Source organism: Capricornis sumatraensis, chromosome 9 (assembly GCF_032405125.1).
Source record: "Capricornis sumatraensis isolate serow.1 chromosome 9, serow.2, whole genome shotgun sequence".
Lineage (NCBI taxonomy): Eukaryota > Metazoa > Chordata > Mammalia > Artiodactyla > Bovidae > Capricornis > Capricornis sumatraensis.
Window position 1 is genome coordinate 10031900 of NC_091077.1, and position 24867 is coordinate 10056766.

General features: G+C 47.4%; 1 protein-coding gene and 1 pseudogene across 2 annotated transcripts; both read left to right on the forward strand.

The window, feature by feature from the left end:
- Positions 1–781: 781 nt before the first annotated feature.
- On the forward strand, positions 782–17740 carry SLC1A6 (solute carrier family 1 member 6). 2 transcript variants are annotated; one of them, XM_068980078.1, is made up of 9 exons: positions 782–986; positions 2096–2233; positions 3931–4135; positions 5455–5497; positions 5914–6257; positions 11053–11286; positions 12534–12728; positions 15279–15413; positions 17545–17740. In XM_068980078.1, the coding sequence occupies exons 1-9, from the start codon at positions 782–784 to the stop codon at positions 17738–17740; spliced, it is 1695 nt and encodes a 564-aa protein (XP_068836179.1). The 2 variants fall into 2 exon arrangements, with proteins under 2 accessions (XP_068836179.1, XP_068836180.1); XM_068980079.1 differs by lacking the exons at positions 3931–4135; positions 11053–11286; positions 12534–12728; positions 15279–15413; positions 17545–17740 and having other exon boundaries at positions 5914–5944.
- A 3534-nt stretch (positions 17741–21274) lies between these two features.
- LOC138085175 (large ribosomal subunit protein uL23 pseudogene) lies at positions 21275–21737 on the forward strand (annotated as a pseudogene).
- The last annotated feature ends 3130 nt before the right edge of the window (positions 21738–24867 follow it).

Here is a 24867-nt window from a genome sequence, read left to right on the forward strand (position 1 = left end):
GAGCAGGAAATGGCAACCCACTCCATTATTGTTGCCCGGAGGATCCCATGGACAGAGGAGCCTGGCGGGCTACAGTGCATGGGGTGGCAAAGAGTCGGACATGACTGAGCACAGCACAGCAACTAGGCCACACATGAAATCGTATTAATTTGGGGTCCTAGCCCCAAAGTACCTTGTTTAAGGCTCTGCGTGAAACTGGTGCTTGACAGAGGCTTGTTAGTCTGGTTTGTGAGCCGGGGAAGCTCCCAATTACTTGTAACGATCTCATAAGAGGGTAAAGAATCGGCCTGCAATTTGGGAGACCCAGGTTTGATGGGTTGGGAAGGTCTTCCCTGGCTCAGGAAGATTGCCTGAAGGAGGAAATGACAACCCACTCCAGGTTTCTTGCCTGGAGAACTCCATGGACAGAGGAGCCTGATGGGCTGCAGTCCATCTGGTCTGAAAGAGTTGGACAGGACTGAGTGACAAACACTTTCAGTTTTCATGAACTAAGGAGGGGGCCAGAGATACAGAATGGCAAAATCATCCCTGAAATTGTGATCTGCTTCTTTGTCTCTCCCACCCATGCCTGGGAATGGTTCTGGAGACCTTGATCCTTTTTCTGCCAGGACATGACCCTTGAACTTCAGGCGGTGTTCTCAGGCAGCCCAGCGTGGGCACATCCCCACTGGACCATCCTCCCCGAGTTCCTCACCAGCTTCTGCCCGTTCCTTTCTACCCACATTCGCCTTCTGTCTCATCCTTCACCAGGCCTGCTCCCTCTGTTCCCCACAGATAGACGATGAGCAGCCATGGCAACAGCCTCTTTCTGCGGGAGAGCGGCCCGCGGCTGGGCCGGGTGGGCTGGCTGCAGCGGCTGCAGGAGAGCCTGCAGCAGAGAGCGCTGCGCACGCGCCTGCGCCTGCAGACCATGACACGCGAGCACGTGCTGCGGTTCCTGCGCAGGAACGCCTTCATCCTGCTGACTGTCAGTGCCGTGGTCATTGGTGAGTCATCTGGGAGGGGCGGGCTCTGCCCTCGGAGGGTGAGGACTCCAGGGACACCCCCTGCACTCACGGTTCTTCCCTCCACTTACTTCTTCTCACCTGCACGCGTGCCCAAGTCCACCATTCCGCCTCCCCATGAGATAGACAAATGGCACACACTCCTGCAAACATAGCTGTATGTGCAGTGTCTCATGGATATGCAAGTGCACGCACATGCATAAGTATACACTGTTCAAATGCCCACTGTCTGCATGTGAACACACAGCATACACTTTCTGCATGTGAACACAGACACGAACACATTTTTATGCATGCACAAAATTTACAGGTGCAAACACGTAAACTCACACATTTGTACACCTATAGTAGAACTTACAAACATGTTCACACACACATATGCATTATTCTGCCCACACATTGGCTCACTGAAAAGCTTAAATACATGTATGCCCCCATGCTTGAAAATAGTAACACACACATATAAATCACACCTAGGTGCACATGTAGGAGAAACATGCACATCTCATGTATGTGGGCCCTCACATACAGGCACAGATACATGTGCACAAGTGAACATGTTGTTCAGTAGCTAAGTCATGTCCACCTCTTGTACTGTAGCCTGCCAGGCTCCTCTGTCCATGGGATTTCCTAGGCAAGAACACTGGAGTGGGTTGCCATTTCCTTCTCTAGGGGATCTTCCCAACCCAGGGATCGAACCTGCATGTCCTGCATTGGCAGGTGGATTCTTTACCACTGAGCCACCGAGGAAGCCAACACATACAAGTAACACCTATATGCACACATAGGAAAGACATGTACATGTGATATACATGGGCCCTCACATACAGGCACAGATACATGTGCACAAGTGAGCATACACTGTTACATATGTGTACATAGGTACACAGGAGTGGGTGTAGACATATACACACATGCCACAGCAATAAATTCATGCATTCCACAATGTACACACCGACACACACTCATCAAATGTTTCTCTTTTCTTTTACCTCGATCCACACACACACAGACCCTGCTTGGGATGGATGGCCCCTCCTTGGGGCTCAGTGACCAAATTCAACTCTATGCACCCCTCATTCTGGCCCTAGGGGTCAGCCTGGCCTTTGCGCTGCGCCCATACCAGCTCAGCTACCGCCAGATCAAGTACTTCTCTTTCCCTGGAGAGCTCCTCATGAGGATGCTGCAGATGCTGGTGCTGCCCCTCATCGTCTCCAGCCTGGTCACAGGTGAGAGAACCCAGGCTGGGGCTGGCCTCCAAGACCCAACCCAGAGTCCAGGCTTACACCTTGAGCCAAGGCTGTTCCAAGCATGGGACCACCTCCCCAACTCAGGACCTCAAACATGGAGCATGCAACTCACTCTGAGTCCTTGACCAAAGCCCCAGTGCCAATCAGACCTGTGTTTTAGAACCCGTATGACCTAGGTGACTTATCTCAGTAATGTTCCTGTACTTTTCCTTGGAGGTAAAATACCAGCCTGTTGGGGGCTTAGAGATGACAGGAAGGCTGTTGTGGGGTCACCAGGAAAGGTACCTGGGATATGGTGTGGATGGTCATGGAGTGGGCTGTGGATGAAGGTGTTTGAGACAGGTTACAAAATAGTGGGTGGAGAAAGTGAAAGTGAAAGTTGCTCAGTTGTGTCTGACTATTTGTGACCCCACGGACTATACAGTCCTTGGGATTCTCTAGGCCAGAAAACTGGAGTGGGTAGTCTTTCTCTTCTCCAGGGGATCTTCCCAGCCCAGGGATCGAACCCAAGTCTCCTGCATTGCAGGTGGATTCGTTACCAACTGAGCCACAAGGAAAACCCTGGTGGGTGGAGGGTAGGATGGAAGTATAGACAGCCTATGCAGGGCTTGGCAAACTGTTTCTATGAAGGGCCAGGTAGAACACATTTCAGTTTCAAGGGCCATGTGGTCTCTGTTGCAACACTTCACTTCTCTTGTCATGCAAAAGCAGCAGCAGATTAGTAAGTAACAAATGGGCATTGTTGTGTTCCAATAAAACTTTATTTACAGACACAGTGGTCAGTTCTCAAGCACCAGCTTTGGCGGGGCAGTGGTGATGATAAAGGCATAGAAGAATGATTTCTTGGGTTGGGTTTCCCTAGCTGCAGAGCCTGAGATGGGGATATTTGCACAAGCGATTTATTGAGGGATAAAATAGTTCTCAGGAGAAACCTATGAGGAAGTGAGATGAGAAGGATGGTGTGGATAAAGAAGCTAAGCAGAAATGGCTTCAGAAGAAGGCTGGCCTCTCAGCCTGATCCCATACGGAGCTCTGGAGAATGTATAAAACTACAGAGTTGTCCTCCACAACTCTGCCTCCCTCTAAATCAAAGGAGCTGAGCTTTTGAATCCCTGTACCAACCAGTGATTTCTCCCACTCTCCATTGGGGCCTTTGTGGGCGAGTAAGCTCCTGCTGTGCTGAAAGCAACGTTCAAGAGAAGGGGCCAGCATGAGTCGTTAGCAGTCAGCATGCTCAGCTGTGGAAAGATGGGTGTATCAGCCTTGTAAAGGGTGTCTGGATAGGGTACCAAGCGTATATACTACATACAGATAGTGTATACTGAGGTGGGTTGAAGGGAGGTGTGATTCTTGGGGTGGATAGTAGGGTAAAGAGAGGAATGCAAATGAAGTTATGGTGCAAAACAGGGGTAATTAGAGGATGGAGTAGGGTTGAAAATGTTGGCTTGGAGTAGAAGGAAGGTTAGTGAAGTGGTGCTTGGGATAAAGGATGGAGTGGAAGGTGTATTTGGAACAAAGAATGGGAGCTGGAGGGTAGCCATGTGGGTGGAAGGACAGGGGTGGGTCACGGGAGGAGGGTTGGTTGTGGCAGTATGGGGACCGAGGAGCAAGTGGATGGGAGAGCGGGTGGTGGGCTGTGGATGGGGCTCCTCCGGGCTGCATCCCCTGTCCTCCAGGTATGGCGTCCCTGGATAACAAGGCGACAGGACGGATGGGGATGCGGGCAGCTGTGTACTACATGGTGACCACGGTCATCGCGGTCTTCATCGGCATCCTCATGGTCACCATCATCCACCCTGGGAAAGGCTCCAAGGAGGGGCTGCACCGAGAGGGTCGGATCGAGACCATCCCCACGGCAGATGCCTTCATGGACCTGGTCAGGTGACGTCCTTTCTAATGTTGATGGGAATTCCAGCCCTACGTGTAACAACCTTTACTCATGGGGAGACCTATGGGGAGACAGGCAGACCCAGTCAGGAAATATGGCACCCAAGTTGAGCCTAGTTTTAGAATAATAGTGCGTGCTCAGTCATGTTCCACTGTTTTTGTGAGTTCCTGGACTGTATGTAGCCTACCAAGCTCCTCTGGCCGTGGAATTTTTCAGGCAAGAATACTGGAGTGAGTTGCTGTTTCCTTCTCCTGGGGATCTTGCTGACCCAGGGAGTGAACCCACGTCTCTTACATCTCCTGAGTTGGCAGGCAGGTTCTTCACCACTAGTGCCCACCTGGGTTTTCTTGGCACTCAGTTTCTGTCCTGGGTGGTGGTGGTGGTTTAGTCACTAAGTTGTGTCTGACTCTTTTGTGACCCCGTGGACTATAGCTCACCAGGCTCCTCTGTCCATGGAATTTCCCAGGCAAGAGTACTGGAGTGGGTTGCCATTTCCTTCTCCGGGGGATCTTCTCGACTCAGGGATGAGACCTGGGTCTCCTGCATTGCAGGCGAATTCTTTGCTGACCGAGCCATCAGGGAAGCCCACAGATCCCCTGGGATTGATTTTGCTTACTTCCAAAATGTGATCTTTTGATCCTTAGGCTCGGAAGGCTATAGTTGCACCTTCTTGGTATGGGCTCAGGACAAATGGTGTTTGTTTGGTATTCCAGAGATGCACTGGAAGGTGAATAATTCTCTTGGAGTAGCAAGATTTTGCCTGCCAGCATCAAGACTGGCTGCAAGTCTCCCCTAGTGACTTAATTTGGGGAAAGCTAGTGTTGGAAGAGTTCAGGAACTTTCTGTGTTTTTTTTTTTTTTGGAGACATCACTGTATATGAAGTCCCTGAGATGGCCTGGTGTCCTAACCTAGGGCTCAGACAGACCTGAATTTGAGGTCCATCTACCCCTCCCCCCGAGTTAGCAGCTGTGTGGCTTTGGGTAACTTACATAAGTTCTTTTTGCTTTGGTTTCTTTGTATGTAAAATGGGGAGAATCAGTAATACTTTTAGGGTTGCATGCATGCTTAGTCCCTCGGTCGTGTCTGACTCTTTTTGACCCCATGGACTGTAGTCTGACAAGCTCCTCTGTCCATGGGATTCTCCAGGGTTAGTGTGATGTTTAAATAAGATCCTAGAGGTAAGGCACTTAGCTCAGTGTTCAAATGCTGTCTGCTATTATTATTGTTGCTGTTGTTATTTTTATTGCTATGATCACTCTAGATTCTCTTCCAAGGTCTAACCACATCCATTTATCTGATGTTTTTCTGCAGAAATATGTTTCCGCCCAACCTTGTGGAGGCCTGCTTCAAACAGGTCAGGGGGAAAGACATTGTCTGATCAAGGAGGTTTGGGTGGTTGGGGGAGCTTGCTGCTGAGTGAATGGTCCAGGAGGGAGGGATGGGAAGAAGGATGGGACAGAGCATTCACTGTTCAGGTCTTTTGGAAGAGTCTGAAAGGAAGACTGTGCTTCCTATGGTGTGGTGATCAGGGAAGGTTAGAGACAAGGACTTAGGCCAACCCAAGGCTGCCTGGGGATGGTAATGGAGAAGGAACCAGGGCTTCTGATCATAAATTGGTGAGGAGACAGGCCCCCCAAATCTGTCTGAACATTGCTCATGCAAAATCTATACTCATTCTCCCATGCACAAATGAGGTTGTTCACTTCCTCATTTATTTATTCACTCAATCTACTATGCATTCATCTGTGGCCTGATATCTCCATATTTCAGTTTAAGACACAGTACAGCACGAGGTTGGTAACCAGGACTGTTGTGAGGACAGATAATGGATCTGAGCTGGGCACCTCTATGCCGCCTTCATCCTCACTGGAGAATGGAACCGGCCTCCTGGAAAATGTCACGCGAGCCTTGGGCACCCTGCAGGAGGTGCTGAGCTTTGAAGAGACTGTACCTGTGCCTGGCTCAGCCAATGGCATCAATGCCCTGGGCCTTGTGGTCTTCTCAGTGGCCTTCGGGCTGGTCATTGGTGGCATGAAGCACAAGGGCCGAGTCCTGCGGGACTTCTTCGACAGCCTCAATGAGGCTATTATGAGGCTGGTGGGCATCATTATCTGGTGAGTGGCGCTGTGATGGGGGCAGGGAGTGATGGTGATGGTACATGGGAAGGATGTCAGGACTGGGAAGTCAGGTTGTGGGTTAGCTACTGAAATGGTTGTGGGGAGCCTTTGGCCAAAGTCATCTATCTGTCTATTGGTTAATCCACTCACCCACTCATTCAGTCATTCGTTCAGTCCTTGGTGCTTTGTGAACGGTTTATTCTCTCGTTCACTCCCCTGTTCATCTATGTATCCACTCATCTACTCATTTGTACTCGTGCTTCTGTGCATCGTTGATTCACTCCATCATTCATCTGCTCATTCTTCTATGGATTAGCCACATTATCCACTCACTCATTTATTTATTTATCATCATTCTTCCATGCACTGGTTTATTCATTTTCTCATTTGTTCATTTGTCTGTGCATAAGTTAATTCACTCATTCTTATGTTCATTCACTCGTAAATTCATTCACAAACTCATCCATGCATTAGTTAACCCACTGATTAATTGATTGATCGATTTTCTCACTAAGTCATTTATTCATTCAGGCTCATTCTTTGACTGACTTGTTCATCTCTACATTTGTTATTCTGTCATTTAATCAAATATCCCCTGCATTCATTCATCTGTTTGCTTAAGCCACTCATCCATTCACACACCCATCATTCATGTTTCATTTGCTCATTTTCTTATTCATTTATCCACTTGCTAATTATTCCTTAATTGACACATTCATTCATTCACTCTTTAAATCCCATCAGACATTTTCCCAGGCAGACTTTGTTTCGAACTCTGGAATACAGAGATAACTTGAATTCAGTCCTTGTCTTTAAAGAGCTCGCAAAGTCTTAGAGGAGACAGATGCATATTAGATAAATATGATACAAGGTGGAAGGTTCTAGAGTCAAGAGAGATTTAAAAAGTATAGGGAATATGATTCACAGAGCAATGGATAAAGAAGATGTGGTACTTAAACACAATGGAATGTTACCCAGCCATTAAAAAGAATGAAATAATGCCATTTGCAGCAACATTGGTGGCCCTAGAGAATGTCATACTGAGTGAACTAAGTCAGAGAAAGAGAAAAACATGACATCCCTTATACGTGGAATCGAAAAAGAAATGATACAAATGATCTTACTTATGAAACAGAAAAAAACTCACAGACTTAGAAAAACGAAATTATGATTGTCAGGGGGACAGGATAGTAAGGGAGTTTGGGATGGACATGTGCACTCTGCTCTATTTAAAGTGGATAACCAACAAGGACCTACTCTAGAGCACATGGAACTCTGCTCAATGTTACATGGCAGACTGGATGGGAGGGGAGTTTGGGGGAGAATGGATACATGTATACATTGTGGCTGAGTCCCTTCGCTGTTCACCTGAAACTACCACGAAATGGTTAATCAACTAGACCCAAGTACAAAATAAAAGGTTCAAAAGAAAAAAATGGTATAGGGAATACAGAACAGTGAGCCGCCAGTGGGGTATACGCCGTGAACTCTGCCTGGGAAGGTGAGGAGAAAGTCACGGAGAAGTCCACCTCTTAGCTGGGTCTTGAAAGGTGAGTAGAGTCCAACAGGACCTGAAGAAGGAAGAGGAACTTCAGGCAGAGGGAGCAGAACACGCAAAGCTTGAAAGAATCTGAGTTGTCTGGGGAATTGCGAGGAGCTCCAGAAGGTGGGCGCATGCGCTGGGGATAGTGGTGGAAGATGGGAACAAGACTGCCTTCCCAAACTGGGGAAGACTTTGTACACCATCCCAAATCAGGCGACAGTGGCCGGGAGGGGCTAGAGGCTAAGTTGAGAGCCTGGGAAAGCAGCAAGGTGCAGAGTGCCTGTTTGTATCTTGAGCAAAGAGGCAAGGCCTGGGGATTGGGGTGGGGAGAGGGAGTGGGAGACAGTACTGAGTGCTCGCAGCCTCTACCATATCTTCACTATTCAGAACTTGTAGCTAAAATATTTAAATAAATTGGTTTTAAATGAAAATTAAAGGGCAAATGTTAAAAATTTTTATTTGATTAAAAACAAAAGTTATGGATACAGAGTGGTCTCCCGTCCGGCTCAAGGTGGTCTCCGCCTTGTAATTCAGCCCCTTGTACACGGGCTTTCTCTAGTTGCAGCGAGTGGGGGCCACTCTGCAGTTGTGCACAGGCTTCTCACTGTGGTGGCTTCACTTGTTGCAGAACACGGGCTCTAGGGCACGTTGCACACCCTTCGGGAGTTGTGGCCTGTTGGGCTCAGTAGTTGCAGCCTGCAGTCTCTAGAGTGCAGGCTCATTACTTGTGGCCCATGGGCTCAGTTGCCCCACAATATGTGGGATCTTCCTGAATCAGGGATTGAACTGATGTCTCTTGAATTGCAAGGCAGATTTTTAACCACTGGATCACCAGGGAAGCCCCAGTTGTCACCTTTTTTAAAGTGCTGTTACTTCAAGAGGTTATAACAAAAAATAGACAAAACAAAACCCAAGAAGGAAAGCAGAATAAGACTGGAAGTACAAGAGAAGGAAGCAAAATAACTTGCAACAAAAAATATATTAAAGGGAATCCAGTACTGAACCAGAAGACCTATAGTATGTATGCATTGCACATAACCACTTTGTCATTAGGAATAAAAGTTTCAGAAGTGGAGGGGACGGGGACTGTGGGGCCAGAAAGGTCACTTCACTGTATTCACAACTGGGGTTCTGAGGCTGTGCAGGAGGGAGAAGTCGCCTTCTCCCCTTTCTTACCCACTTGGGTCCAGTTAACCCCATGAGGTCTGATGTCCTGGACCCTTCCAGCTGCTTTTCCAAGATCTCAACTTAGCTTGGAGGCGAAGCTTATCAAGGATAAGCAAGAAGATTGACAAGAAGTATTGAAAACTCAACTGAATTGGGAACCATGAGTTTTATAGTGGTATTTGGCATGTTTGGGAAAATACCCACATGTCACAATGGTAAAGAATCTGCCTGCCAATGCAGGAGATGCAGGAGTTGCAGGTTCAATCCCTGGGTTGGGAAGATCCCCTGGAGCAGGAAATGGCAACCCACTCCAGTATTCTTGCCTGGAAAATTTCATGGGCAGAGGAGCCTGGTGGGCTTCATTCCATGGGATCACGAAGAGTCAGACACGACTGAGCAAGCACGCATGTATGCTATATGTGCCAGGTAGCTGAGTATGGAAGGAAAGAAATCATGTACAATTGATCCAGAGTTGAGGAATTTTGCAGAGGATGAGAAAGAAGGATGGAGGTGAGGAGTTTGGGAATATTCATAGACACAGAGTTGGGGACAATTCAGCAATCACCCACCAGGCCTGTCCTTGAGCCCAGAAATGTCTGGAGGTGTCTCCTGAATTCTTATTTCCACAGCCTTAGCTTGGGTCTCATCATTTCTGTCCTAAGCTGTTGCACCAACTTCCCAAGTGGTCCTCACCTCCTGTAGTACATCCTCCATGACAATGAACAAGTGTAGACTTCAATTTCTAAAGAGAGAGAAGTAACAGAGGAAGCCAGGTGATGGGCTAATTAGGCCACTGTTGGCAGAAACTCATAAAACTAAGCAATGAGCTGATTTGACAGGAAAACAGGTGAGCCCCTGATGAAGTTGCTTCTTCTGTCTCTTCTACTTTTTTCATTCACTGTTCCAGTCTCACATTCACCTCTGGGTCTTGCACTGTTCCTGCAGCGCTTTCCCCTAAGATATGCATGGTTGCTTTTCATCATTCAGGTCTCAGTGCAAATGTCACATCTTCCAAGAAGCCCTCCCTGACCACTCCTTCTTAAAGCCCCACTCAGAAGTGACTCTCTTTGGCGGTTATCACACATTGAGGTTTTTAATGACATATTTCTCTGTGTACTGCATATTTCACCCATTAGAATGTAAGCACCAAGAGGGCAGGGACCATGTGAATGGAACATAGTAGGTGCTCAATGGATATTTGTTGAGTAAATAGGTAATTTAATAAGACAGGTTGTTTATAATTAATTTTTATTGGCATATAGTTGATTTACAATGTTGTGTTTCAGATGTACAGCAGAGTGAGTCAGTTATATATAATATACATACATATATCCACTCTTTTTTAGATTCCATTCCCATGTAGGTCATCACAGAATATTGAACAGAGTTCCCTGTGCTATACAGTAGGTTCTTATTAGTTATCCATTTTATATATAGTAATGTGCGTATGTTAATCCCACTCTTCCAATTTATTTCCCCCTTTTCACTTTGGTAACCATAAGTTTGTTTTTTACATCTGTGACACAATTTCTGTTTTGTAAATAGGTTCATTTGTACCATGTTTAAAGATTCCACAAATAAGTGATATCATAGGATATTTGAGAGAGATTGTTTTGAGATGTCTGTGGGAAATCCAGGTGAAATAGCTCAGGGCTGGTGAATGAGTGAGGATATGCACTTTTAGGGAAGAGAATAGGGGCATATGAGGTACAAATATGGGAAATGAAGGAAGTTAGAGGGTCAGAGGTAGGGAGTATCTGGGCATCGCCTCAGGAGGAAGTCCTGAAGACAGCGATTATTGGGAGGTCTTTGAAGTGGGGAGCGGGTGAAGGAGAGCTCTTATAAGAGAGTATATCTTGGAGCTGTAGGACTGAGGGTGAGCTGTGGATAAGCAGGAAGAAAAGAGGGGATAGGTTCATGGAAACCCGCCCCATAGGTTATTGTGTGGGGGAGGTTGGAGGGGAGTCAGATGCTGTATGGTGGGTATTGCCTGGCTCCAGGGTCTATATGGGCAAAGGCTTGGGGCTGCTAGTGCCAGGGGAGGTCATGAGGAAGGCCTGACAGGTGTCTGGCTTGGCCCAGGTATGCACCCGTGGGTATCCTGTTCCTGATTGCTGGCAAGATCTTAGAGATGGAGGACATGGCCGTCCTGGGGGGTCAGCTGGGCATGTACACCCTGACCGTCATTGTGGGTTTGTTCGTCCATGCCGGTGGCATCCTGCCTCTCATCTACTTCCTCATCACCCACCGGAATCCTTTCCCCTTCATTGGAGGAATACTGCAGGCTCTCATCACCGCCATGGGCACGTCTTCCAGGTATGACCTTGACCCCCCCTGCTGGTACCTTTCCTAGATCCACTCTTTGTCTTTCCCAGGATCTCCTGGGAGTCCTGCCCTTTCTACCACTTTAGAACCTCATCTGGGCTACTGAGTAGTGTCAGTGGCTCTTTGAAGGTGGATCAAGATCTCCTAGAGGAGGAAATGCCAATCCACTCCAGTACTCTTGTCTGAACAATCCCTTGGACAGAGGAGCCTGGCAGGCTACAGTCCATAGGGTCACAAAGAGTCAGACGTGACTGAAGTGACTTAGCACCCAGCACCTGGGCACTGATCTTTGTCATGCGCTGGCTGTTGTGACTCTTTTCCCCTCTTCTTCTGTTTCTCTATTTAATATGGACAGAGAGCCAGCTACCAACTTTGAGGTTAGGACAAAGGTTCCAACATGCCTCCTGATCTCAGTCATTTTATAGCTTGTAGGGTCTCATCTTGCCTTGAGATGGCCTCTGGGAGATCTCTTGGCTTCTTTTATTTTGTGGTTTCAGGGGGTTCATAAGAAGCACCCCTTTCTCCCATCAACCAAATTCAAAACAATCTGAGGTGTATCACTAGAGCTTATATTGTATAAGCAATATAATTTTTATTGCATATACACTGAAGAATGTGCCTCTTGATCTGTGGTCAAGTAGGGTTGGCTCGCTTGTACCCCCAGAATTAAACTCTCCAGGTTGCCACAGGCATAGATACCTAAACATCCTCTCTGTGGGTCCAGGCTTCTCTTTGCATGATATAAAGTGGACCAGACAGAGCACATGTTTTATGGATCAGCTGACTCCAAGTGGGGAGAAAGGCTGAGAAGGCTAGTATAGCTGAGGTCAGTCCCCAAGTAAACACGGGAAGTGGGGAATAGGAGTCTTCTGTAATACCCTTCTCTTAGCCCTGAGAGGTGGGAACTTGGAAGATCTTTCCTCTTCTTTCTGGAAGTGGATAGTTAGAGTGAACTAGTGGCATGAACCAGTGACCTGAACTAGTGTGTAGTAAGTAGCCTTAAGCTGTTGACTTTGGGTGCGTCAGGAGACCTGAGTCTGGGGGATGTCACTGCTGTGTGCCCCCTGTGTCATGAAGAGTCCCTCTCCCCCATGCACAGTTATCAGCCCCTGAAATGTTAGACATCTGCCATCTTCCCCTTACCCTAGTTCCAGCCTGCCTCCCAGTGTTCTCAAGGGGAGCCCTCCTTGGGCCCAGGGCTACCCCCTATCCTCAGCCCTTGGGGCTCTCTTCCCCAGCTCTGCGACATTGCCCATCACCTTCCGCTGTCTGGAGGAGGGCCTCGGTGTGGACCGCCGCATCACCAGGTTCGTACTGCCCGTGGGGGCCACTGTCAACATGGACGGCACCGCCCTCTATGAGGCCCTGGCCGCCATCTTCATTGCCCAAGTCAACAACTACGAGCTCAACCTGGGCCAGATCACAACTATCAGGTGAGTTGGCCTTGGTTGGAACCTGCCAACAGGTGAGACCTGAGAAGTCATTAGCTTGGCTGGGGGTAGGGATGGTGTTGGAGGGAAGGGAGCCTTTGGATATTGGTTGGGGGCGTGTATTGAGAGATGCAGGAAAAAATAAGACATGGTTCCTGAACTTAGGGAGAATCTAGTCTAAGGAAGAGACACTGATGATAGTAATGCTGATGACAGTGATGATGTAGATTATGTTGGTAATAGTGGAGATGAGGTGGATGGTGTTGATCGTGGTGATGGTGGTGATAATGGTTTTGGTGGTGGTGATGATGGCCACCGTTTATGAAACTCTTGCTGTATATCGTCTCAGTCACTCAGTTGTGTGTGACTCTTTGTGACCCCATGGACTGTAGCCCGCCAGGCTCCTCTGTCCATGGGATTCTCCAGGCAAGAGTACTGGAGTGGGCTGCCATGCCCTCCAGGGGATCTTCCCAGGGACTGAGTCCATATCTCTTGTATCTACTGCATTGGCCGGTGGGTTCTTACCACTAGCGCCACCTGGGAAACCCAGCAGCTTCCCACTAGCTGTCTTATTAACACCTGATGGTGTGTATATATTGATGCTACCCTCTCAGTTCGTTAGCCTACTCTTGACTCAGTCTGACCCTCCACTTGGGGTGGACCACCATCTTTTTCATCTTCTAGGTGTTGCACATTATAGTTTTCCTAAGCCATGTACATGCAAGTGTATATGTTTTTTCTCTCACTCAGTGCCATAGACAGTTTCTTCTTTTGATTCTAAACTTAGCCCACCTTCCAGAGTGTCCTTCCTGGCATCAGGACCTCTCGCTACTGACCCACCTACTTCTAGCACATGTGTGTATGGGGGACTCAAGCTTCTGCTTCATGGCTGCTGCCCGGGTTGATTCTTCTGCCCTCTTCCAGCCCCCAGAGGCAGCTGGTTAAACCCCTGCTTTCACACGTAGGAAGAGTAAAGGAGCAAAGAAAGAAGCATTGAGGACACTGTAAGGAGCGTCAGGATCACCTCTCACATTGCTCTCTCTGGGTGGGGCACTGGGTGGCAGGGGTTTGTTGTTGTCGTTTAGTCGCTCAGTTGTTTGACTCTTTGCAACACCTTCGGCCTGTAGCCCACCAGGCTGCTCTGTCCATAGGATTCTCCAGGCAAGAATACCGGAGTGGGTTGCCAATTTCTCCTCCAGGGTGTCTTCCCAACCCAGGGATCGAACCCACGAATCCTGCATTGCAGATGAATTCTTTAGCACTGAACCACGAGGGAAGCTGGGCGGCATGGATATGACATCCCTAGACACTCATGCCATGCTGACTGCTTGCTTTCCTTTGCATCTGTGGACAAAAAAATGTCGCTGGTCTTTTCAGTAAACAAAGGTTGTCACCCTGCCATCAGCTATTGGCCGCTGCAGCTGCCCCCAGAGGTGCCCCTTGGGGGCAATTCAGGATGGAGCAAAGCAGGCTGCTGGCCCTGTGTAGTTCAGATGCTCATCTAGGAATGGTTTCAACGGGCCAGACTCTTGCATTGTCCCATACATAGAAAAGCGCTCAAATCACTGACTTGAGATGTCTGGTGATTTTAATTTAAATCTTAATTGGAGGATGATTGAAAAAATTAATTTTTAATTTTTATTTTAAGGATAATTGCTTTACAGTGTTGTGTTGGTTTCTGCTGTACATCAGTGTGAATCAACTATAAGTAAACACATATCCCCTCCATTGTGAGCCTCCCTCCCATTCTCCCTCCCCCATCCCACCTCTCTATGTCACCGCAGAGCACTGAGCTGAGCTCCCTGTGGTACACAGCAGCTTCCCACTAGCTATCTATTTTACAGAGGGGAGTGTATATATGCTAGGGCTACTATCTTGTTTTTTTAATTTTTAGTTTTGTGTTTAGCAGTAATCTTTTAGATATTTCCTGACAAGTTTTTATTTTTTTCTCTTTTTTTCCAACAAAAAGTCCTTCATCCTTAACCTTTTCAGAACCTTTCCTCAGAGCTATCAGAGTGGCTGTCACTCTGGCTCAGAAAGGTCCTGGAATAAAACATAACTCAGCTTTAAGGCGTACCTCGTGGCTCCGTGGTAAAGAATCTGCCTGCCAATGCGGGAGATGGGGATTTGATTCCTGGGTCGGGAAGATCCCCTGGAGAAGGAAATGGCAACTCACTCCAGTATTCTTGCCTGGGAAATACCATGGAGAGAGGAGCCTGGTGGGCAGCAGTCCATGGGGTTGCAAAGAGTCAGACACGACTGAGTAACTAAACAACAACAACAACAACAACTCAGCTTAAAAAAAACCCAGCAAAACACCTGCTCTTGCATCTGCAATATGAACTGTTTAAAACGTCCATCATTGGATGAAACTCCAGCTAGATCCCAGTAAAAGACGAGGGGGTATCTCTGCATTGGCTTTTGATAAAAGTCGCTTTGAATTTGCTCTTATTTTGGGGATCTGACCCCTTCCCTTCTTTTGTGTCTCTCCTAACACCCCCTCATTTCTCCCTTCCCCCTGCCTGCGTCCCTGTGTCCTTTCTTCCTGTGCAGTATCACAGCTACAGCAGCCAGTGTCGGGGCTGCCGGCATCCCCCAGGCAGGTCTGGTCACCATGGTGATTGTGCTCACCTCGGTCGGCCTGCCCACTGAAGACATCACGCTCATCATCGCTGTGGACTGGTTCCTGTGAGTGTTCTTCAGACTCTTCTACTCTCTCTTCTGGAAGCCCCTGCTTTCCCTGTAGGACTCCCAATGAATGGGCTCTCATTGCAGCAAGGACAGAGCTCTAGAATTTTGGGATGAAAAGAGGGCCTTGGAGAACATCCCAAGCAGTATGGACCCCAAATTCCATAGAGTTAATCTTTGGAAGTAGGGAAGTAAGCCATGAGGGGCTTTACCCATCTTCCAGAAAAGCCCTATGGTACCTGCCTTATGTAGAAATCACACACAAAAAAAGGTGATCCATGGGGCAGAGCAGACTTGCGAATTTTTTAAAAAAATTCTCAACTTTTATTTTTGAATTTTATTTATTTATTTGACTGTGCCAAGTCTTAGCTGGGGCATGCAGGTCTTCTATTTTTGTTCGCAGTATTCGAATTCTGAGTTTTGGCATGTGGGATCTCGTTCCCTGACCAGGGATTGAATCTGCGCCCCCTGCTTTGGGAGTGAAGAGTCTTAGCCACTGGACCACGAGAGAAGCCCCTCAACTTTTGTGTGTGTGTGTGTCTCTTCGGTTGTATCCGACTCTTTGTGACCCCATGGTCGGTAGCCCGCCAGGCTCCTCTGTCCATGGGATTCTTCAGGCAAGAATACTGGAGTGGTTTGCCATGCCCTCCTCCAGGAATTCTTCCTGATCTAGGGATTGAACCCCCATCTCTTATGTCTCCTACATTGGCAGGCAGAGTCTTTACCACTAGTGCCACTGGGGGAGACCCCTCAACTTTTATTTTTTAATTATTTTTGACTGTGCTGCAGAGCTTGTTGGATCTTAGTTCCTTGGCTAGGGATTGAACCCAAGCCCTGGCAGTGAAATCTGAGTTCTAACAACTGGAATGCCAAGGAATTTTCTCAACTTTTAATAATAGGAGGTTTACAGATAAAAATCTGGACTTTCATCTCCACCTTGGAGCTCTTGCCTGGATCTCACTCCCTTTTAGATGGTTTCCAGCAGGGTCTTATTTACTCACAGTGGTTACCTTCCTCATTCTGTATGCTGTTCAGCTCATAACTCCTAATTTTCTTTTTTAAAATGAATTAATTTACTTAAAAAATTGGAGTATAATTGCTTTACAATGTTTCTGGAGTACAGCAACATGAATCAGCTACAGGTATACATATATCCTTTCCCTCTTGAGCCTCCCTCCTTCCCACTCTCTTCTATCCCTCTAGGTTATCACAGAGCACCGAGCTGAGTTCCCTAGCAGGTTCCCAGTTCAGTTCAGTTCAGTTGCTTAGTCATGTCCAGCTCTTTGCAACCCCATGGACTGTAGCATGCCAGGCCTCCCTGTCCATCACCAACTCCTGGAGTTTACTCAAACTCACGTCCATTGAGTCGGTGATGCCATCCAACCATCTCCTCTGTTGTCCCCTTCTCTTCCCCCCTTCAATCTTTCCCAGCATCAGGGTCTTTTCAAATGAGTCAGCTCTTCACATCAAGTGGCCAAAGTATTGGAGCTTCAGCTTCAGCATCAGTCCTTCCAATGAACACCCAGGACAGATCTCCTTTAGGATGGACTGGTTGGATCTCCTTGCAGTCCAAGGGACTCTCAAGAGTCTTCTCCAACATCACAGTTCAAAAGCATCATGTTTTTGGCCCCCAGCTTTCTTTATAGTCCAACTCTCACATCCATACATGACCACTGGAAAAACCATAGCCTTGACTAGACAGACCTTTGTTGGCAAAGTACTGTCTCTGCTTCTGGTTCCCACTAGCTATCTGTTTCACACAAGGTCCTGCGTATATGTCAGTGCTACTCTCTCGACTCGTCCCACCCTCTCTTTGCCCCTCTGTGCCCACAAGTCCATTCTCTGCATCTGTGTCTCTATTCCTGCCCTGCAAAAAAGTTCATCAGTATCATGTTTCTAGGTTTCATATATATGTCCATACCCCTAATTTGCTATATCAGACATTTACATTAAAAAAAGAATTGCACTGCTGAGAACAAATATGAGCACCTCAGAGCTTGGTCCAACCTGTGTTGGACTGGAGTGTGAACCCTGACTCCAGGGCACAAGGAGCCCCCAGCTGCTGCACCTTCTTTGTGGAGTGTCTCAAGCCTTGATTAACAGCAGCTTCTCTCTCCCCTCCCCTCTGCAGTGACCGACTTCGCACAATGACCAATGTGCTGGGGGATTCTATCGGAGCGGCCGTCATTGAACATCTGTCTCAGCGGGAGCTGGAGCTGCAGGAAGCTGAACTCACCCTCCCCAGCCTGGGGAAGCCCTACAAGTCACTCATGGCACAGGAGAAAGGGGCGTCCAGGGGACGGGGAGGAAATGAGAGTGCCATGTGAGAGCCCCCTGCTCTGCCACCCAGAGAGGGGGGAAGGGGGTCGGGGAGGGGGTTCCTGGGGAAGAACCCCTGCCCGAGTGACTGTGCACTGAACACACATGTTCTTTCCAGCATGTTTGGGGGGAAACTGAGATAAAGAAGCAGGAATGAAAGATGTCTAAGGTGTCTGTTTCTCTCTGGGCATATACTGAAAATTTGTTGGGGAGGCCATGAGCCAGGCTGAGGAGGAGATATTTGCTCTGGGATTAGGGGTAAGAGAAGCTTCAGGTTCAACAAGATGAGGGGTCAGCTTGTGTTCCTCATTTTCTGAGTGACAGAACTCAAGAAGGTAAACTGCTGTTCCTCAGTGTTGTTGTTCAGTTGCTAAATTGTGTCCAACTCTGCGACTCTGTAGACTGAAGCACAACCAGGCTCCTCTGTCTTCGACTGTTTCCTGAAGTTTGCTCAAATTCATGTCCATTGGATTGGTGATGCTATCTAACCATTTCATCCTCTGCTGCCCGCTTTTGCTTTTTCCTTCAATCTTTCCCAGCATCAGGGTCTTTTCCAGTGAGTCTGCTCTTTGCATCAGGTGGCCAAAATATTGGAGCTTCAGCATCAGTCCTTAAAGTATATATTCAGGGTTGATTTCTTTTAGGATTGACGGTTTGATCTCCTTCCTGTCCAAGGGACTCTCAAGAGTCTTCTCCAGTACCACAGTTCCAAAACATGAACTTTTCAGTGCTCAGCCTTCTTCTTGGTTCAACTCTCACATCCGTACATGACTACTGGAAAAATGATAGCTTTGACTATATGGACCTTTGTTGACAAAGTGGTGTCTCTGCTTTTTAAATACACTGTCTAGCTTTAAAACAATATCCATAGCCTCTGTGTGGGGAGTCCCCATGACCACCTTCAGATTTTATGATATACCAGAAGGACTCATAGAACTTGAAAAAGCTGGGATACTCTCATTTATGGTTTGCTGCACTGAAAAGATACATTGAAATCAGCAAAGGCAAACGATGCAGGTGACAGGGTCCAGAAGAGACTAGGTGTGAGCTTCCAGTTGTCCTGTCCCAGGGGCATTGCATGAATAGCCCTTAATTCTTTCAGCAGTGAGGTGTGACAACACATATGAAATACTGCCAACCGTGGAAGCCCACCTGAACCTTGGTGTCCAGAGTTTTTATCCAGGTGTATCACATAGGCATGGAGTTCCTGCTGACCTTCACAGCTCATTGTTGAGTCTCTCCAGTGTTAGTCGCTCAGTCATGTTTGACTCTGTGTGACCCCATGGACTCCAGCCCACCAGGCTCCTCTGTCCGTGGGGTTCTCCAGGTAAGAATACTAGAGTAGGTAGCCATTCCCTTCTCCAGGGGATCTTCCTGACCCAGAGATTGCAGGCCTCCTGCAGTAGCAGGTGAATTCTTTACCATCTGAGGCACCAGGGAAGCCTGAGTCCCTCCAGAGGTCAAACTAATATAGCATTGCCCTGGGTCCCAGGTGAACAAAGCCTGGCTTCCCTGATGGCTCAGTGGGTAAAGAATCTGCCTGCAATGTAGGAGACACAGGAGGCGCAAGTGTGATCCCTGGGTCAGAAGGATCCCCTGGAGCAGAAAATGGCAACCCTCTCCAGTGTTTGTGCCTAAAAAATCCCATGGATTGGTGGGCTACAGCAGCCATGAGTGAGCCATTAAGCACACACAGTATAGCATTGCCCTGGGTCCCAGGTGAACAAAAACGGGCGTTCACCATCAACCAGACTACCTGGCATGGATTAAGGCTCCAGGTAAACAAAGACACTTTTATCAGGCAGGATATTCCAGGGGTTCAGAGGTCATGTTTCAGGAAGCAGTCTAGGGCCAGTGCTTTCTTTGGGATGTGCAGGCTTTGAGCACCCCTTATCCTCCGAGTTAAACCTTTTACTTCATACACCTCATTGTTGGGAACTGGGAAAGCAGGTGGAGATGGAGAAGCATGGAGATGAGTAGTGGGGACTTGTAACCCTGATACTTGACCCCTGGGACTAATTGGCCTGGACAGGCCCAGGCTGGCCACAGGGGGCTCCTTATATGTAAGGGTGGATGTTGAAGTTTAACCATCATTTTCTTGCAGGCTAATGAACCAGGTGAGAAATTACATGAGACCTTACTAAAGGTGTGGGGAGAACAAGGAAAAACAGAAGGTAACATGATTATAGCTGCTATAAATATAACTCAACTCCATGATCCTTTTGTCTAAGAAATATAATATTAATTTTTTCTAAATCAAATTAAGCTTCACTTGAGCACTTACCTCTCCTAAAGGAGGGGGGAGGATAGGGTGGGAAATTCAAACATGAGTAGGTTTTGGGATGCTCCATCCTCCATTTCTTAAAGGTTTTAAGAGAACTCTTGAGCGTAATAAACTGAGAGAACTTGGGAGAAGCGCTTCAGAAATCTTTAATCTATTTAATCTATCTCAGCATGGAACCAAAATCACTGTGAATGGTGACTGCAGCCATGAAATTAAAAGATGCTTGCTCCTTGGAAGAAAAGCTATGACAAACCTACACAGCATATTAATAAAGCAGAGACATCACTTTGCCAACAAAGTCTGTGTAGTCAAAGCTATGGTTTTTCCAGTAGTCATATACAGGTATGAAACTTGGACCATAGGGAAGCTGAGGGCCAAAGAATTGATACCTTCAAATTGTGGTGTTGAAGAAGACTCTTTAGAGTCCCTTGGAGAGTGAGGAAATAAAATCAGTCAATCCTAAAGGAAATCAACTCTGAATATTCATTGGAAGGATTGATTCTGAAGCTGAAGCTCCAGTACTTTGGCCACCTGACGTGAAAAGCCGACTCATTGGAAAAGACTGTGCTGCTGGGAAAGATTGAGGGCAAGAGGAGAAGGGAGAGACAGAGAATGAGATGGTTGGATGGCATCATTGACTCAATGGACATGAGTTTGAACAAACTCTGGGAGATAGTGCAGGACAGGGAAGCCTGGTGTGCTGTAGTTTGTGGGATGGCAAGGAGTCAGACATGACTTAGTGACTGGACAACAATTGGAGACAATTATGGTAAGAGTTTAGAAATATTCTGTGAGAAGACAAGCAGCTCATCCACTTATACAATATCCTACTCTGCAGTGGACCTTGGGGAACTTTGCCTGAGATCCCAGTGTTAAACTAGAATTTCAACTTTTATCTCTATCCACCCCATGGTCAATGTTCTGCGTCCCCAGAGGGCTCCTGTGGAAGCAGGGTACACTAGTCCTTAGGGCTGCCGTGACAAAGTACCACAGATTGAGTGGCTTAAACAATAGAATTTTTTTTTCCTCATCATTTTGGAGAAGTCCTAGATTAAGGAGTTCCCTGGTGGTCCAGTGGCTAAGACTCTGCGCTTGCAATGCAGGGTTCCTGGGTTCTATCCTTGCTCAGGGAACTAGATCCCACATTCCATAACTCAGAGTTCTCATGGTTCAGTGAAGATCAAAGATCCTGTGTGCCGCAGCTAAGACCCGGGACAGCCAAATAAATAAACATTGCAAAATAAAGTCACGTCTTTTCATGAAGATGGCATTGAAGGTGAAGAAGGAAGCCCCTGTCCCTCTGAAAGCCGAAGCCAAAGCAAAGGCTTTGAAGGCCAAGAAAACAATGTTGAAAGGTATCCACAGCCACAAAAAAGAGAAGATCTGGACGTTACCCACCTTCTGGCAGCCCAAAACACCACTGCTCAGGAGGCAGCCCAAAGAGCCTCAGAAGAGCGCCCCTAGGAGAAACAAACTTGACCACTATGCCATCATCAAATTCCCCCTCACCACCAGGTCAGCCATGAAAAAAATAGCTGGTATTCACTGTGGATGTCAAGGCTAACAAGCTCCAAATTAAACAGGCTGTGAAGAAGCTCTGTGACATTGATGCGGCTGAGGTCAATACCCTGATCAGGCCTGACGGAGAGAAGAGGGCATATGTTTAACTGGCTCCTGACTATCATGCTTTGGATGTAGCTAACAAAATTGGGATCATCTAAACTGAGTCCAGCTGGCTAATTCCGAATATAAAAGTTTTCACTGTGTTAAAACAACAACAACAAAAACAACGACGTCATGGATGAAGATGCCAGCCATGTCAGTTTCTTTTGAGGCCTCTGTCCGTGGCTTGTAGATGATTGTCTTCTCCTTGTGTCTTCACATGGGTCTCCCCCTGTGTGTGTCTGGGTCTTAATCTCTTCTTCATAAGGAAACCAGCCAAATTAGAGTAGGGCCCACCTGAATGAACTCATTTTAACTTCCATGCATGCTCAGTTGCTTCAGTCGTGTCTGAGTCTTTGTGACCCAATGGACCATGGCCCCAGAGGCTCCTCTGTCCATGGGATTCTCCAGGCAAGAATACTGGAGTGACTTGCCATGCCCTCCTCCTGGGGATCTTCCTGACCCAGGGATTTAACCCACATCTCTTATATATTCTACATTGGTAGGCAGGTTCTTTACCACTAGTACCACCTGGGAAGCTTATTACTATGGCTTGAAGATCCCATCTCAAAATTCAGCCACATTCCCAGGTATAGGGGGTTAGGACTTCAGCATATGAATTTTGTAGAGGACACAACTCAGGTCATCACACAAAGTGTGACCTACTGTCAAGGGATCCATGACTCCATCGCCTCCAATCCTTGGAACCCCTTCCAGCTCTATTTTCTTTATAAGCCTGCATTTTAAAGAATAAAGAAGCTAGGGAAAGATAGACCTTTTTTCTTGCGGGGGTGGGGGGGGAGGGGGATCTGTGGTTTGGATTTGATTTTATCCCATGGGTAAAAGGAAGTATAGACCTTAAAAAATTTTTTTTAATTTTGTATTTGAGTATGATTAAGGGGTTTCCCAGTTTTCTCAGTGGTAAAGAACTTGCCTGCCAAAGCAGGAGATGCAGGAGATGCGGGTTTGATCTCTGGTTTGGGAAGATCCCCTAGAAATGGCAACCCATATCATTCTTGAGGATCCCAGGACAGAGGAGCCTGGTGGGTGGGCTATAGTCCATAGTGTTGCAAGCAGTTGGAGACGACTGAAGCGACTTAGCACATAGCTGAAGAGGGTTTCCTTGGTGGCTCGGACCGTAAAGAATCTGCCTGCAATGCAGGAGATCTGGGTTCAATCCCTGGGTTGGGAAGATCCCCTGGAGAAAGAAATGGCAACCTGCTCCAGTATTCTTGCCTGGAAAATTCCATGGACCGAAGGGCCGAGTGGGCTACAGTCTATGGTATTGCAAAGAGTTAGACAAGAGTGAGCACACATAGTCATAGTCATCATAGCTGATTAACAATGTTGTGATAGATTCAGGTGGACAGCAAAGGGACTCAGCCATACATGTACATGTCTCCATTCTCCCCCAAACTCTCCTCCCATCCAGGCTGCCATAACATTGAGCAGAGTTTCCTGTGCTACACAGTATGACTTTGTTGGCTATCCACTTTAGATATAGCAGTGTGTACATGTTCATCCCCAATTCCCTAACTATCCCTCCTGTACATTGGAAATACAGATAATTCTTTTGGGGGAATTGTGGATTGGGTTAGATAATCTTTTCATTCTTTCAATCCTTCCTACCAGCAAGAATGAGACAAATTTATCTCTGACCACAGAAGTTTTCTGTTGTAAAATATGTGACCTGCTTTCTGGGTTTATCCTGAGAAGAGAAGATGGACTGTAATGTGGGGTGTGATCAAAGGCAGTCTGGAAGCTACAAGCAAGAGATGGAAACTCATGGGGATGGAATAAAGCCTGTATTCACCTGTGTTGCTTCTGACCTTAGTGATGAGGGATCCTGCAGAACCCAGAGCCCTTTGTCATGGAGATAAATGGACATACTTGGCCCAAGAGGTGGAGAGACTCAAAGAGGTTCTCTGGGGATGTAGAACAGTTGTAGGTCCATCTGCAGCTTCACATGGGTGTGTGCTAAGTTGCTTCAGCCATGTACAACTCTGTGATTCCATGGACTGTAGCCTGCCAGGCTCCTCAGTCCATGGGATTCCCCAGGCAAGAATACTGGAGTGGGTTGCCATTTCCTTCTCCAGGGGATCTTCCTGACCCAGGAATCAAACCTGTGTCCTTTATTTCTTCTGCACTGACAGGTGGGTTCTTTACCACTAGTGCCACCTGGGAGGCTCCTTTTAGAAGCTCTGGATTTTATTAAGATCTTCTGTTTTGGCAAGCTCCTTTGACACCATGCTGGGGAGAAGTGTGGTGCAATCTTGTTCTTTATCACTAGTGCCCCCTGAACGGCCTCTGCAGCTTCATGCCAGTGGGCAAATCAGCAGGCTTTCAGCAGTGTGTGTGTGTTTGCGTGTGTGTACGTCCACAAATGGCAGCTGATTCCTGTAACCTTCCAAATATACTAAGAATCTTCCTTAGGGTCTGTATTAGTTCCCCGTGGCTGCTGTTACACATTACCACAATGTGGGTGCCTTATAGGGCTTCCCCAGCCATTCAGCAGTGAACAATCTGCCTGCAATGCAGGAGACTTGGGCTTGATTTCTGGGTCAGGAAGATCCTGTGGAGGAGGGCATGACAATCCACTCCAGTATTCAGTCCTGGAGAATCCCAATGGTCAGAGGAGACTGGTGGGCTATTGTCCTTCAGATGGCAAAGAGTCAAACATGACTGAAGCAATGAGCAGAAATAGTTTTCTTACATTTCTGAAGCCTGAAAATCCAAAATCAAGATGTCAGTAGAGCTGTACTCCCCGTTAAAGCTTTAGGGAAGAGATCCCCAACCTTTTGGGCTTCTCAGGTGGTGCTAGTGTTAAAGAATCCACCTGCCAATGCAGGAGACGTAGGAGACGTGGATTCAATCCCTGGGTGAGGAAGATTCCTTGGAGGAGGGCATGGCAACCCACTCCAATATTCTTGCCTGGAGAATCTCATGGACAGAGGAACCTGGCAGGGTGTGGCTCATAGGGCCTTAACGAATCAGACATAAGTAAATTGACTTAGCACACATGCACCTCAACCTTTTTGGCACCAGGGAGTGGTTTCGTGGAAGACAGTATTGCCATAGACCTGGGCTTGGGGGCATGGTTTCAGGATGATTCAAGCACGTTATGTTTATTGAGTTTGTTGAGCAGGAGGCGGAACTCATGTGGCAATGCAAGCAAAGGGGAGTACCTGA